The 15407-nt window shown below is 48.0% G+C and overlaps 1 protein-coding gene and 1 pseudogene across 1 annotated transcript; one reads left to right on the forward strand and one right to left on the reverse strand.

The window, feature by feature from the left end:
• The first annotated feature begins 2689 nt into the window (after positions 1-2689).
• Positions 2690-4319, forward strand: LOC133906057 (xyloglucan galactosyltransferase KATAMARI1 homolog; annotated as a pseudogene).
• Positions 4320-5773: 1454 nt separating this feature from the next.
• LOC133906058 (uncharacterized) lies at positions 5774-15061 on the reverse strand. Its single transcript, XM_062347847.1, has 15 exons — positions 14901-15061; positions 11112-11169; positions 10110-10555; positions 9955-10018; positions 9499-9849; positions 9050-9174; positions 8854-8962; positions 8628-8773; positions 8459-8532; positions 8109-8205; positions 7906-8026; positions 7757-7829; positions 6415-7664; positions 6184-6324; positions 5774-5962 (listed from the first exon to the last, which is right to left on the reverse strand). Exons 1-15 carry the CDS (start codon positions 15059-15061, stop codon positions 5774-5776), a joined length of 3405 nt encoding a protein of 1134 aa, XP_062203831.1.
• Between the last annotated feature and the right edge of the window lie 346 nt (positions 15062-15407).

Raw genomic sequence — 15407 nt, forward strand, 5'->3', positions numbered from 1 at the left:
TTTACATCTATCATGAGATGTTCATTTAGAGTGTGTACATCTATCATGAGATGTTGTGATTGGTTGGCCATATGAATGGATCCTAACTTGGTGGATGCGTATAATCTCAGAGAGTAGCGTGTTTGGTTACCCGCATGCAATAATGTTCCAGCTTGACCCAGCGGATACAAATGTACACCCGCATACTGGCCATTCGAGTTTTCTTCCGAAGCCTGGCCCGGCGGATATAGGTTCCTACATCCGCTCATGCAGGTGGATCCACTTATCAATGTCACAAAATTATATTCATGCGAGCAACCAATCACAATCTCAACTCTTGCATCCTCTTATACGACCTCAGATTGAGTCAACCAAACAGGAACTTAGCTTAGTCTGTCCAGACAGATACAACCAACCAAACACTCTTCTCTTCAACACATATGACTCCGCTCAGCCTGCTTCTCATGAGCCTGTATATATGGTCTTGTGGAGTCATATCTGTTGAAGAGAAAAGTGTTTGGTTGGTTGTATCTGTCTGGACAGGCTGAGCTGAGTTTCTGTTTGATTGACTGAATCTAAGGTTGCATGAGCGAATGCAAAAGTTGAGATTTTGATTGGTTGCTCGTATGAAGATGATTTTGTGACACTGATAAGTTAGCCCGTTTGTATGAGCGGATGTAGGAGTTTGCTGTCTACATCCGCTGGACCAGGCTGCGAGCGTACATTTGCATCCGCCAGGTCAGGTTGGAACAGTACATGAGGGAAACCAAACATATTTCTTCCTGAGATTATACACATCCGTCGAGTCAAGATCCATCCATACGGACAACCAATCACACTGTAATGTTTCTTCTATGGATCATTTCATTTGAATAAATGAATGGTAGAAATGCAGTTTTGCAAAAAAAACTTTATGGATCTTGTTTACATTGCTCATCGAAGAAATCAGTACAATCTGTGTATCATCTGTGCAACCAGTTTAGGTTGGCCTAAGGATGTGTTTGGTTGATTGAATAAGGTTTCATAGAGTTGCATCGTATATTCTGGATGAGGAGAAGTAGGCTGAGTGGAGTCATATGTGTTGAATAGAAAAGTTTTTGATTGATTGTATCTGAGGCCATATGAGCGGATGCAATGACCTGATTTTCCGTTTGGTTGACTGAATCTGAGATCGCATAAGCGAATGCAAGAGTTAATATTGTGATTGGTTACTCGCATGAAGATATTGTTGTGACACTGACAAGTGGATCCACCTATATAAGCAGATACCGAACATGCATCTGCTCATCCAAGATGAGGAGTGAAGCTCAAATCGAGCTTCACTCCTCAGCCAGGCTGAGGCCATGCATTTGCATGAGCGGATACAAACAGAAACAATAGATATAGACAACTAAATACGCTTCTTTATGAGATTATACATATCTGCTAATACAGGCTAAAGAACCAAACAAACACTAAAACGATAAACAGATCCAGAAACTAATCCATAGTGCAAGATCAAGCAAATAGCAAACTCATGCATGCAGCCAGCGCGTGTCAACCGCTGCGACTATTAGCAATGCTTGCTACGTTTCCATACACGCATCGAGCTATTAATCCATAATTAGCAGTGTCTGCAATGTTTTCACATACACTGTAACACTTCGTTTCTAAAATTCGTTTACAACTTAGCCTACATATAGGATAAGCATGTATATGCATATGTAAAAGGATTAATGTGATGGTATTATGTTTAGAATACAAAAGCTTATAAGTTGGCTTGAACCTATTTAAGTACCAAGGTGATACTAAATTCATTACACCAAAATACTTAAGTCACATAGGACGAAATCAGAAACACTAACGACCCAGATATTACAGTCTCTCCCCTTCAGAGCTGGTGCTCTGTAGCTTACTGCGTAAGCGGCAGATAAATACACATAATCTCCTTTCAGTGACACAGGCATGCTATATCTCCTCCACTAGCCGACACGTAATGTACTCGTGCTTTGAATTAAGGCGTGCTATATGTACTCGTGTAACAAGAGTTGGTACTTTAATGTACTCGTGTAACAAGAACTGCTTTGAATAACATCTAATTTACCACCACGGCAAATTAAGGCGCCAAAGCGTCTATGGATGGAAACATTCTTGGCGATCACGAAGGAATGAAAATGAATCAAGGCGGATCATCAATGCCAATTCAGTATCGATGGCGATCGCGCGATGAGCTAGTGGTGATGGCGAGAAGCCGTCGGCAACAGGAATTGCAGTTGAAGCCACCGCCACCGCAGATTGGCCACGCGGCGCTGTAGTGAGTGTTCCATCTTCGGCGGCCGGTGTCACAGACCTCACTCGATCACACAACAATTCATCAAGGTCAGTACATGTGTTCCTCACCCAAGTCAAGCACAGACCACAGGGTACAAGTAGTAAGGATAGAACATCTCAAAGGAGATGAGGTGAGCTGGTCTGGTAGAAGAAGAGGAAGAACGAAGGAGGAGCAGGAGGAGTCCAGTAGAACGCCGGTGGAGCCGAGGTTGAAGAAGAGTCGAGGTAGATGAGGAAGAAGCCGGTTCGAGTCTAGTTCTGTTCGATCCTAAGCCTACACTCTGATGGCCTTTTGTACTTGATGTCTAGCCAGCCAGGAGGGGACGCCAGCCTGAAGCCATCCCAGCCAGGCAGTACCTAACAAACGGTCAGCCGGCGAGTAGTTGTTCGGCGACGCGCCATGGGGAGCTTGCGTGTATCGGCGGTGCTGTGGGCCGGCAGGTGGTTCCTGTCGCTCGCGGTCCCGACGTGCTGTGGTGTGTGGATGCTCCTCGTCTTTGCGCCTCCACCGCCCGAGCTTGCTGTCAGCTGTCGCAAGAGTTTCCAGGTGAGCGTTGGAGAAATCGTTGGCACGATGGAGCGACGGGCCGGCGCCGGCCGGCGCTGGAGCACGAAGAGATAGTTGATGCGTCATCGCCGCTGGCGAAAAGTCAAGGAAGAAGAGAAACTCCGTCGTCGCCGCCGCTGCCGGAGCGTGAAGAGATAATTGGCACGTCACCGACGCTGCCAGAACGTCGAGAAAGAGCACAAACTCTGCCACCACCACTGCCAAAGCGTGATGAAATCATTGATGCGTCGCCACCGCTGTTGGAGCATCAAGCAAGAACAATGTCTTCGCCTTCGCCACCACCGCTGCAACCGGCATGTCAACGTAGTCAAGAACGTCAGGCGAGGGCGGAGAAGCCAGTGGTGGTGGCCTACTGGTGCGCCGGCTACTACACCTACATCCAGGACCTGCCGAGCCGGTTCAATGCCGACCTGCTCCGCCACTGTCGGTCCCTCTCTGGGTGGACATGCATGTGCAAGCACGTCGCGAACGCTAGCATGGGCCCTCGGCTGATGCACACCAGTGGCGTGCTCCCCTCCACCGGCTAGTACGACATCAACCAGTTCACCCTGTAGGTCCGAAGGAGTATAAAAACTCAAGCTTGACTATCTTCCACAACTAGATGCGGCAGTACGGCTGCCTGATCGCCGACGCGTCCCGCACCGACGCCATCTACGTGCCCTACTATGCGGGGCTCGACGTCGGCCAGTACCTGTGGGGGTCAAGCAACCGCGTGCGCGACACACTCGCCGAGGACCTCGCCGCCTGGTTCCATGTGTTGCCGGCGTGGGCAGCGCACGGCGGGCGAGACCACTTCCTCATTGGCGACCGCATTACGTGGGACTTCCGGCGTGAGAATGGCGGCGATTGGGGCAGCCGCCTCCTCCTCCTCCCGAAGGCCAGGAACATGACGATGCTCGTACTTGAGTACACGACCAGTGGCACGGCAGCGACGTCGGCGTGCCGTGCACCTTCCAGCCGACCACGCCAAGTACTCGATGTTCGTGCCAGAGGATGGCATGCGCAACAGCACGGTACGGGTGGAGGACGTGCTCCGGCGGTTCGGTGCGGCAGAGGTGGCAGCGATGAGCTAGTAGGTGGTCCGGGAAATAGAACTCCGCAATGTGTTACACACGCGCATCCTATCTCGTTCGTCCATCCCTTCCACCTGATACTCATCCATCCGTTGATTCTCTTACCTACCATATGTTTTTAGCTATCCCTCCAGCGTGAATCTCAATGCAAATAAGCAGTCCTGATAAGCATTGTGTCCGCCTACCCTTATGGAAATTTCCCTTCCGTCCTGATGATACCCGACATCGTGTATAGGGACCTAAGGGTCTACGCAGGCAGGTTCAAGGATGCCTTCGACGTTGTAGTCGACAGCATGATTGAGAGGGTCGGCAGGATCAAGCGGGGTCTGCCTACCCGGGAGGACAGCAACAGTGAGCACCGGTGGGATGGCTACTTCGACATGCGGTGATCATGTGCTGCTTGCTCATGCACACTGTTCTTGCTGTAGTTTGAATTCCTAGGAAAAGAGGAGACGAAGTAGAAGAACATGATCTCTACCGAGAGAGATTAAAAACATGCATAATTACATGAACTGTTCACAATTTGCAGCTGCATTTCTTCTTGGCCTGCCTTGTGCGGAATTGCTGTACTCGTTCTACTATGTAAGTGTGTATCTTGTGAACATTCAGGTTCTCAAAAATGGGGTATAAAATCCTCTTAACATTCAGAAAGCGGGGCTGTACCCCGCAGCATGTTGAAAGGATCCTACAGTACAGGGCTAATAGAAGATACTCGCCAGAATCGGACGGCCGGGAATCACAGTCGCATCTACTATTCACCGTCATGAAGTTACTGTTGACTGTCATTCGTTTTCGTTTTAGCAGTAACCTGCACGCTCATAGAAACAGAACCAAGAAGTTAAACCCCAAAGGCTCCTCTTCCTTTTTATCCACATGAACATACGCAAACAGAGTTTTTTTAGCTTTCACGGTTCATTTAAAAAAAAATGAAGTTTGCAAACAGAGCTTTCAGGGTCTCTTTGCAACTTCCAGCAGAAAGTACAAATCCATAATACTGATACATAGTTGCATGTTGAACTCTTTTTTTTCAAAGAGTACACATCACATTCTAGGACAGTTTTCAAATGGGGTCAGAGAACTGGAAATCAAAGAGTCATACGGACTAAGCTTCACAGCTCCAACAGTGATCGAAGAACCACACCCTATTGCTCAAAGGAAAAAATTATTTCTCAACAAAAAAAGAACCATACCCAGATATGATTCTGAAAGCAAGTGATATAATGCTGTGCAGATCAACCATACAGAGCAATACTGATTCCAATTTCCTTCACAGCTGGAACTTGGTAGGTTTATTTTCAAAATGCAACATATGACAGATCATCCAAAGACGAACTTCGATTGATTTGATCCATAAGAAAGAGCAGCAAGCATCAAACATACCAAATTCAGACATCAGGGAACATACAGAAAAGTACCGTAGCCACTGCACTTTCGCAGATAAAGCTACAGAAATATCCATCTTACTTAGATAGTACTTACATAGGTTTGCGAAAAGAGTGCCATAATAGATAAGGGGGCTTTACATGGTATAGATACTGTGAGCTTGCCAAAATCGGAGGGAACACTCCGTCGCAAGCTCACAGAAGCAGGCATTAGCATAACAATTAAGCATGTCTGACAAGACATTTCTAAGCAAGATGAGAAGGGAGCAAAAAAGAGCACCTCAGGCTCAGAAGAGCGAGGGCGCCTACCACTACCAAAATAGCCTGTTAGCGCATCCCACAAGTGCGGCAAAACCGAAAAGAGAGTGGATCAGATCTCTCATTCAGATTGTAGGATTGCTTGCTTTATTCTATATCTTAGTTTGCTATTTAGTACTACTGTATTAGAGAGGTAAGTCTTGTCAAGCAAACTTGAAGTGCTCAATCATGCAGCCACAGGTGGTGCAGGTCTTCAGTAACGTCACTGAGGCCAGGAGGCATCCTCGGCAAGCGATGGTGTGCATACAGGGGGAACATCTGACAATCGCCTCAGCTCCACGGCAGACAACCAGCAACTGGCACCTTTGATCTGACACGCGCTCCATGAGTCCCTGCATATTCAGCAACTGATCAGAAAAGTCCTACCAATATGTAGTCAAGCAAAAAAGCACTAAGCATCCTGATCCTAAACAGATTTTCAAACAGTCTCCAAGAAGTGTAAACAAGTTCTCAACAGGGGGGCATCAAAAGTAATCCTAACTGTCTGAAGAATTTTCATTACCATATATTGGTATGTTGCATCCACTGCAGGGGAAGACTTGACTCCACTTACAGCAGTACCACAGGTCATGCATGCCCTGACATTGCACCTCATCATGCAGGCAACACATATCTTATGAAGGCACGGGACGAGCTGCATTGCGGCTTCGCAAGATTGACAGATGATGCAGGATTCACTCTTGGAATATGGAGTCTAAAGTACAAATAACAGTATTAGCAACACATTATTCTGAACTTAACCAACATACTAAGCATTGTAAGCTCGCAAGAGGGGAGCTCTTACCAGGTACTTGTCCCACTGTGACTGGAAGAAAGAGAATCTCATATCAGTCTCGTGGCTGCTTGGAGTTACTGCTGGCCTTTCAATCGGATAATCAATGAAGCATGTTGTAGGCCTGGACTCAATCAACTCAAGCTTTCTTGTAGGTCCAGACTCAAGCAGATTAAGCTTTTGTATTGGTCCGGATTCATTTTTTTGATGAGGAGGTCCAGACACAATCAAATCGGGCTTTCTTGTAGGTAGAGACTCAATCAAATCAGGCTTTCTTGTAGATACAGACTCAACTAAATCAAACTTTCTTGTAGGCACCGACTCAACCAAATCAAGCTTTCTTGTAGCTACAGACTCAACCAAACCGGGCTTTGTGGTACTGACAGGAATATCATCCAGTAAGCTACCATTGTCAGTGGAACTTCCATTCTGCTGGCTTTCTGCATTGCTCCCGCTGCTCTCATCGCCCTGCTGGCTCTGAACATTGCTCTCACTGCATGCATCACCCTGCTGGCTGTCAGTGTTATGAGGGGAGTCCTCCGTGATATTGGCGTTAAGTGGAGATCTTGGGGAGTGATGATCTGACACTGATTTTGGGAGCTCATCATGATCGAAGGAGTAAGGCTCCAGCAAGGGTACATACTTCGGTCGGGCGAGCGGTGGCAGAAGGACCATGTGCGTTGCAGGCCCACTTCCGACAGGAACTATACACATCCTGCAGATGCCAGGGAGGGAGTGCATAAAGTCGCTTAGCTTAGGATAACCAAGTGCAGTATGATCAAGCTCCATCCTGCAAGTTGCTCTGAAATCACCCTTCAGAGAACTTAATGGATACCTCTCTCCTCCAAGTCGCTCAGTAGCATCCATAAGAAATCCTGGCAACCACCTCCTGAATACAAAGAACCAAGATGGAAGACACTTCTCTGGCAATGGCTGCCGCTTCTGACGGTTGTGTTCCTCAGTTAGTTCACCATCCACCACACTGTGGGTTACCTTTGGGCACTCCTTGATGTATTGCCTCAAAGAAGTAGCTTTTTGGTCTTCTAAATGCAAGGATGCTCTAGCAACAGCATCCTTTACCTCCACTCTCTTCCCAAGCATGTAGACATGATGAGCTTCCTTTGCACTTATCACATCCTCCTCTCTTTCAAATTTTACAAAGCCAAAGCCTCGGGACTGCACTCGGTTGCCTATCTGTATCCCGATGACTACTGCTTCCTCCACAGGTCCAAATTCAGTAGTGAAGAATTCAATAAGGTACTCTGTCAGAAAGGAACAACAAAGAAAGTGTTAGAAGCATATATTAGTTTAAATTTGTTAAACACCAAGCAGTGCTGGATCTATGAAGCTTTACCAGAGTCTACAGAAGGTGGGAGGCCCCCAACAAAAATTTTGCGTGTGTAGTCATGCTTCGGCCAATGATTATTCTAAAAAAAATTGTAAGAAGCATACCATGCAAAGAAATAACTGTTGGAAGATATAGATGGAGCAAGTTTAACTTACCCGAGGCACAAACTTTGAATCTTGTTTTGGAACATACTGGTTCTTACTCTTAGGCCCATGTGCAGAACAATTACTGGACCGAAAATCACGCTTGCATACAGATGTCTTAAGTCCAGTGCAGCTGTAATAATATTTAAAGCAACTACAGGTGAGAAGTGAAGATTTTGTAGTTCATGTAATTATGTAGAATGTACAAGACATACCTTTCATAATAATCATCATTGTCATAATCATCATTCAGAAGCTCTTTGCACCTTTCCTTTTCCATCACGTGATTCTTTTGAGGTGAGTTATGGTTCCCTAAAACTAGAGCGCATTTTTGTCAAAAGAGCAATTTTCTAGATGTCCACAATTATGCAGTAATGCCAACAGAAATTTCACCAATCTATATGCAATTTAAATAATTAAATTCCTTCCATCCAATAAAACTCCTTCTGGTTTGTATTTACTATCACAGTTGAGGAAATGAAACAAGATAAAAGAACGAAATGTGAATACAAAGACACATGGTTAAGCTGAACACAATAAGAGTAGATCTCGGAAACTATCTTACATGGTACCACATTTGCAGAGCTAAGAATGAAACGCATGTCCTGGGATGTTGCCACGTCAATTGGTCTTTGCTTTCTGTTCAAATCAAATAATTGCAGCATGTTAAGTGCATCAAACCATCAATTAGAAGCATTCTTTGTAATTTGAATGTACCATGACAATTTACCCACCGTAGGTTCCGGGCTTTGGTATCAGCCCCAAAACGCAAAAGGAGTTTTACACAGTCTGTAGAACCATTCTTCACTGCAAAGAATAATGGGGTTTCTTTGGTCTTGGAAGGTATATCAACACAATCTTGTGCATGAAGCAGAAGTGACTTGCAGAGCAAAGAAAAATAAAACCAATTAGTCACAACAGTGTCATTAAGTACTTGGAAAGGAAGTAACAAAAGGCTACCTGAAGAGCCTTGTAATTGCCCTTAGCTGCAGCGCTGTGTACTGGCGTGAGCCCTAGTTTGTTCCCCTGGAAAACTCTGGCACCATTCTTGAGCAGGAGCCACACAATCCTGCACAAAGACAGAAGACAACTAGGTCTAAGAAGACAACTGTCCTATAATTCAATGGTTAGCAAAACGCAATTCTGAGATGAGCACCTTGGCTCCTGTGTGCTTGAACTACCACTTAGGCACCAGTGAAGTGCTGTGTTTCCTTCAGAGTCAGCTTCATTGACATCAACATTTCCCATCAGAAGCATCTTTATGACATTCATATCTCCAACCTACACAAGAAAGGTCGATCAGCAGAACTCTTTGTAGAGATACAGTTGTAGCCTTAAAAACTTCAGCTTGTGATAGCATGATTAAGGTACTTTAACATCAACCTAGTTTGAGAAAATTCAGTTTTGTTTTTTTATGAAAATTGGTTTACTCAATCCACATGCTAGTCATAGTAACTAAAAGTATATACATTTCATCGCGAGTACTAATTTCATATAATCATGAAAACACATGAAGTAAAAGAAAAAAACTTGCTTCCAACATATCGAATTTCGAAATAGTTTGTTGACCATGTTATTTAACCATAACTAAACGAGCAGTAGTACCTTAGCAGCCCTAAGTAGAGGGGGCAATGTTCTCCTGTCATCGTGGTCCCTCCATGATGCCGACCCAAATTGGTTAAGTAGCTGAATCTCACAGAGCAGGGCCTTTCTCATTTCATTGCCGTCCCGAGCTGAAGCATCTCCCATTGATAAAGCCTCATCCACGATAGAGTTGTAAATTGATCTCTTTGTTCTGATACCCTCTATCACCACACTCACTAGTGTCGATATCTTCTCTTCAACCACCAGAAGCAGCATTGCCAATTCAGGAACCCGTCCCTCCATGGCATACCTGTAAGCAACCTCCCCAACCACTATGGTTTTCTCTGCCAGGAGCCTTACTGCCTTGAGATCCTACACATAGAAACAGGTCACCATTTTGGGTAAATAGATGCATTCAGTCCTATCGATCAGCTATGAAACAAATCAAACAATGGACAAGTCTAGTAGGATACGAACCCTTCCGTGAAGAAAAGATAGAAGATCTTCGATTGGGTTGTCCAGTGACCAATTCGCTTGAACTCTGAATGAAAAGCAGGCAGCAAAACAGTTATTACAGGAAAGTTGAGGACTGATTTCAGTCAAGTCACTAGCAATTCAATACATTCACATACCTTCTGCTCATTAGCGCGATCTCAAGCGGGAGAAGGGGCCTCCCATCAACCACCCTGAGATCAGTACGAGCATTCTTCGAGAGGAGCAGCTCGATGCAACTTGCCGAGTGAGTCTCAGCAGCGGCGTGGAGCGGCGTCCGCGTCATCTGGTCCCTCGCGTCGACGGGGGCCGCCGTGATCCCGCTGCCCCCCTCGAGGAGCAGCCTCGCGCACTCCACCGCGTCGTGCTTGCAGGCGAGGTGGAGCAGCCTCGTGGACATCTCCTGGTCCAGCGCCCTCGAGGCGTCGGAGCCCTTGCGGATTCGGCCCAGGGCCTCCTTCCTGAAGCTCCCCACCGCCGAGAGGAGGAGAGCGGTGTTGTCCTCCACGACGGCGCGGCAGAAGTTCTCGGTCTTGACGCGGTCCATGCTGCCGGTTCCCGTCCCGCTAGTTTCTTCACTTGAATTCTGCAAATTCAAACGACGAAATTTCGTTGCACACATGGTATTAGAACAAAAAACGATCAAATTGCTTCAATTTGAACTAGAAGTGGCTTTGTTTATTTGCCACTCTAGTCTATAGTATTGATTCAGGTAGTCCTATATTTTATTAACATGAGTACTATTATAATTAAAATATCAATCTTGTAAGTGATAAATCATCAATTTATTCCGAAATCTTATGACATTACCCGGCCCAAGCAACACATGGAACTTCCATTTTCACTCCATTTTGCTCTCTAAACATTGGCGACAAAACGCACGAGAAGATGCTGATAACCAGCAGGCTAAGAAAGACTTTCAACTCGTGATTCTTCATAAATTTCACAACTAGAACTATATGGAATTCATCCAAACAAAAACAAAAAACAAACTAATCCAAGTTTGCCTCCTCGGGGTGCCAAGACACGGCAGAATGGAATGTGACAAATGCATCAATCACCTTGCTAAAATTGCTACCGATTAATGAATATCACTGCTGTACCGAAGCAAATCGCGGTTCACAAAAAGACTTGGCTTAAACCTCAACTTTCCCAGCATTTTGCTCCAAAGATTGGCAACTCCAACCACCTTGCACGGAGCTGAAACGCAACCAGCAATCACAAGAGGAAGCAAAAACAAGCAAAAACAAGCAGAAGAGACAAGCGCGGAACGCGACGAATCCATCGGCCACCCCATGAAAGAAGCAAAAACAAGCAGAAGAGACGAGAGTTTTTCACATCAGGACATCATGTTCAAATCACAAGGAAACCCAACTGATCGAGCTCGGTCACATCAGGACATCACAATGGCCATGGTCAGCTCACACAGATCCAGATGAGACGACACGACACCAGACTAGCAGTACCAGAAACGAAGCAAGCTGGCCACGCAAAAGATTTCTTCGAATCCACAACCTAGGAAATGGTGGCAGCAGTTCGCTGGATACGAGAAGCAGACGGAACCTCCCAACCCCGCAAAAGCGAAGCCGAAAATAGCACGGATCGCATCGAACCGCACCGAGCGCCATTAGCGCGTGAATCTGACACCGAAACCCAGATGATGATCAAGCCCGTGGAAGTGGAAAAAAAACCCAGTGACACGCAAAGAAAATTTAATTATATCTCTCAAAATTGATCAAACTTAAATAATATATTTAAAATTAATCATTCTTCGATCATATGTGTCACGTAGACTAATTTATAATAAAATTTAGTATTTGCAAGATTTTATTATAACTAAATAAAGATGATCAACTTTAAATATATTATTTTAAATACATTATTAAAGATATATGTAATCAATTTTCTTAATATGAAATCGCAGCAAAAAGAAACCCATACAAACATAGAGTGCGCAGGAATATAGGAATGGATGGGGGAGCACATGAAGCGAACAGAGTCCGGGAGCTCGCGAAGAGGCTTCCCAGTAAATCGCACGGAGATTTCATCCCCCACCATCAACACGTGCGGCTGCGAATGCGACACAGCGCCGCCGAAATCGATCAAAAATTCAAAATCACGGCACCAAAAAGAAAAAAAAAAGGCGAGAACCCATCGACCCAAACAATGGCGATCCGAAACCTCCATCTAATCTCCAGGGGAGGGGGGATCGCGACCAAACGAATCAAAGCCCAAAAAACCCTAAAACCAGCCACCAGAAAAGCTCAAACGCGGCGGAATCCTCAGGAACCCCGTCCAAATGAGGAGGCGCGGCGGAGGGTGAAGGAGCAGAAGCAGCCATCAAACTAAGCCGAAAGTAGCACGGAAAAAATCCACGAAAAGGCCCGGGTTTTGCAGCCCCGCGACAGAGCGCGAGCTGGGAGACACCCAACGGCGAAACCCACGAGGGCCGCGGACGAAGAAGCCGAACCAAATCGCAGGAAAGCCCCCCCCCCCCCACCCCCCGGGGAAACCCCCGAATCTCGCGAAACCCCCACCAAATCGCACTTCACGCCATGAAAATTATAAAACCAACCGCCACATGAACCGAAGCACGCACGCACTCGACGTCAGCGAACCATCGGCAGCACGAAGCCACCCCCGCAACCGCCGATGACGCACACCACCTCTGCGAGGAACGCGAGGAAACTCGAATCCAAACACCACGAATCACACGAGGAGAACGCGGACCAAAAACCCCACCAAACTAACTAGCCACCCGTGCGCGGAATCAAACCATTGCCCCTGCAAGCGCCTCACGAACTCACCTCTCCCATGCGTCCTCCCGGCCGGCTCCCGGGATCGCACGAACGCACGCACGGCTTCCAGAACCTTCCTCACTCTCCACCACCCCACCTCTCCTCCAACAAAACAATCGCCTCCGCTTTTCCACCGATGCTGCACGATCCTCTCCCTTTTGTACCACTCACTACTCAACACGGGAACGAGGGCAAGTACCCCTCGTCTCTCTCTCTCTCTCTCTCAGGCCTCTACCCACTCCCCGTACTGGACACAGCTTTTGCCCCCTCCACCTCGTCGCCTTGCGCTCTAGAGTACTTTCCCTCTTGCCGTTTCGGGCAACCGGGCCGCTGTGAAATGGCAAACCCCAAACCCCCAGCCGCGTGCATGCTACAGTACCTACACGCTCGTTACCGTCTGAAATTTCAGTTTCACTGGGGCCCGTGACTTGGCCCACCTGACAGCCTATGCGTGTCCTACTTGGGGTTAGGGTTCGGGGTTCGGGGGCGATAACCCAAGTCGGCGGGCCTAGAGGAGGTTCGGGGGCAGTCGCAGGTGAGGCGGAGGTGGCGGGCGATGGGGGGCTAAGGCTGGGCGAAGGGGGGGGGGGGTGTCGCTGGCCGGGCGGTGTAGGATCGCCAGTGGGTAACATTGGCGGTGAGGGCGTGAAAACAATAGCCCAACAACGTCGGGTTAGGGTGGTAGCTGGCGGCGTTGGCGGATCAGGCGGGGAGCTGCCAGAGACGGTGGAGGAGGGTAGGGCGGGGGCGAGCACGTCGAGGATCGTCGGAGGCAAGGAAGAAGGAGGAACAGGTGGTGGGTAGCATGTCGAGGGACCCGGAGCCAGAGGCGGAGGTGGTGGCAGAGGCTTGTCGTTTAGCTATCGGAATTCGTGTGTGTTGGAAAGCACGCATGAATTAGCACACCTCGTCATCGTCTGATTTGAAATCCTTAGACACGTGCCCGGCGATAGCCGAGAGAAGCTACCCGGAAGGTGGTGGGGGTGGGGCTCATGTCGCCGCCATTTGTTAGGATCCCTTGCTGCTGGCACCTGTTGGTGTGTCAGGGACCTAGGGGCAGGTGCTGCGGGTCGGGGACCGCCGGGGGTTCACACTCGCGGAAAATGACGCTCTCCGGAGGTGAGGGGAGGGGTCGCTCACGAGTGGGTCCGTGTGCCAAGGTGGAGACATGTGTCCCGTGTGTTAGTGGGCATGGACAGACGATCAGTGAGAGCTATAGGGATGACGAGTAGCTAGGTAGAGCGCTAATGCAAAAGGGAGTTGCTAATCATCAACCAGCTATTTTCTCCTCTTTTCTTTAACATCCAGCCAAGCTAATAATTCCTTCAATCTTCAGCGAGCTCATTCCTTAGCACCGCTGGTCTACCTTTGTCTCACCCGCCACCCTCGCCATGCTAACCATTCCGTTTTGGAGCTCTCCAGCATCGACACTGGCCCACCAGCTGTCTGTCACCTAGCCCGCGGTTGATGGTGCCCTTGTCCCCTCGCCGCTCCACCCCCACATTCACTAACCTCCCTCTAAGGTCACATGGCACAAATCCTCACCAATGGAAGCTCCGAACCCTAACTTCTTCTCGCCGGTGGCATTCGAACGTCGGCTGAAATCTCGCATGATTTCAAATATCTAAAGATTAGGAAGCGTCAATGTAAAAAGGTGGAGTTCGTGGAGACATACATATATAGCTTGCGGATGGCGAAACAAAAACGTAGAGGTGTCGATGCTCGAGCTCGACCGACCGAGCTAGCACTCCGTAGTCTTCTGGTGATTTTATGCCCGCCCCCTGTATGATTCCGGTACCGTCGAAGCACCATAAAAGGGATTATTTCATGTTAGCGCAGTTGGGCATCCAAGCTTCTCCTGGCCTTTTCTTGTTTCAAAAAAGAGACTGTCCAAATTGAACAGCCGGACGGGTTCCATTGATCAACCCGGCCGGCTCGGCATATAGACATATAGTTGGTCATGGTCATATCAGATGGACAAGGATCAACGGCAAGTCTGCAGGAGTACCAGCAAGATGCCGCCCATGCATGCGCGCAGGTGCAGGGTGCGTGCATGTGTTGGCGTGCGTGCCAGGGAGGAGACAAAAGCTGCATTCGCCCGGCCTTGCAGGCAGCGCTGGTACGTACGGGTACGGTTCGACGGTTCGTGTCAGGAGGATGTGCTTGGAGGAGGGGTGGGTGAACGTGATCGATCGGATCGGACCACCTCGCGCGTGCGAGCTACGGCCGGTGCAAACGGACCCGCCGGCCTTGTAGCTCATGGCGCCGGAGCCGAGGAGGGTAAGAATGGGCATGGGCTACGAGGCTTCTCCTTCCTTTCGGCACGGTTCTTGAACGAGCTATTCCTTCTCTACCGGCGAGTTTCTCATGGCTTGCGCAAGTTGGGTGCCAACAAGCTAGGGTAATCATGCATCATGAAAAAGGAAAGGGCCGTGTCAAAGCCTAAGGCTTAGCAAGGTAGGCGCAAGCTAGGCTTTGAAAAGGTTGTTGACGATGAGAGTGACAGATCAGTTCGTGTTGATGTTACCACGGAGAGGATGGATATGATGCATGTAGAAAGCGGCGGCGGTGGTTTTGATCCAAGTGAGGGTGTGCCAAAGTGGGAAATGGAGATGACGACGGACATGTATTAGATAGACG

This window comes from Phragmites australis, chromosome 23 (genome assembly GCF_958298935.1).
Source record: "Phragmites australis chromosome 23, lpPhrAust1.1, whole genome shotgun sequence".
NCBI lineage: Eukaryota > Viridiplantae > Streptophyta > Magnoliopsida > Poales > Poaceae > Phragmites > Phragmites australis.

What these genes read in the sequence shown, in the direction of transcription:
- LOC133906058 (XM_062347847.1), bottom strand. Translation starts at nt 15,061, where the DNA reads ATGCCCATTCTTACCCTCCTCGGCTCCGGCGCCATGAGCTACAAGGCC. An exon ending in CTCTACTTAGGGCTGCTAAG is followed by an intron (nt 9,175 to 9,498) that starts GTACTACTGCTC and finishes TTTCTTGTGTAG; the next exon opens with GTTGGAGATATGAATGTCAT. An exon ending in CTCTGCAAATGTGGTACCAT is followed by an intron (nt 8,206 to 8,458) that starts GTAAGATAGTTT and finishes CTCTAGTTTTAG; the next exon opens with GGAACCATAACTCACCTCAA.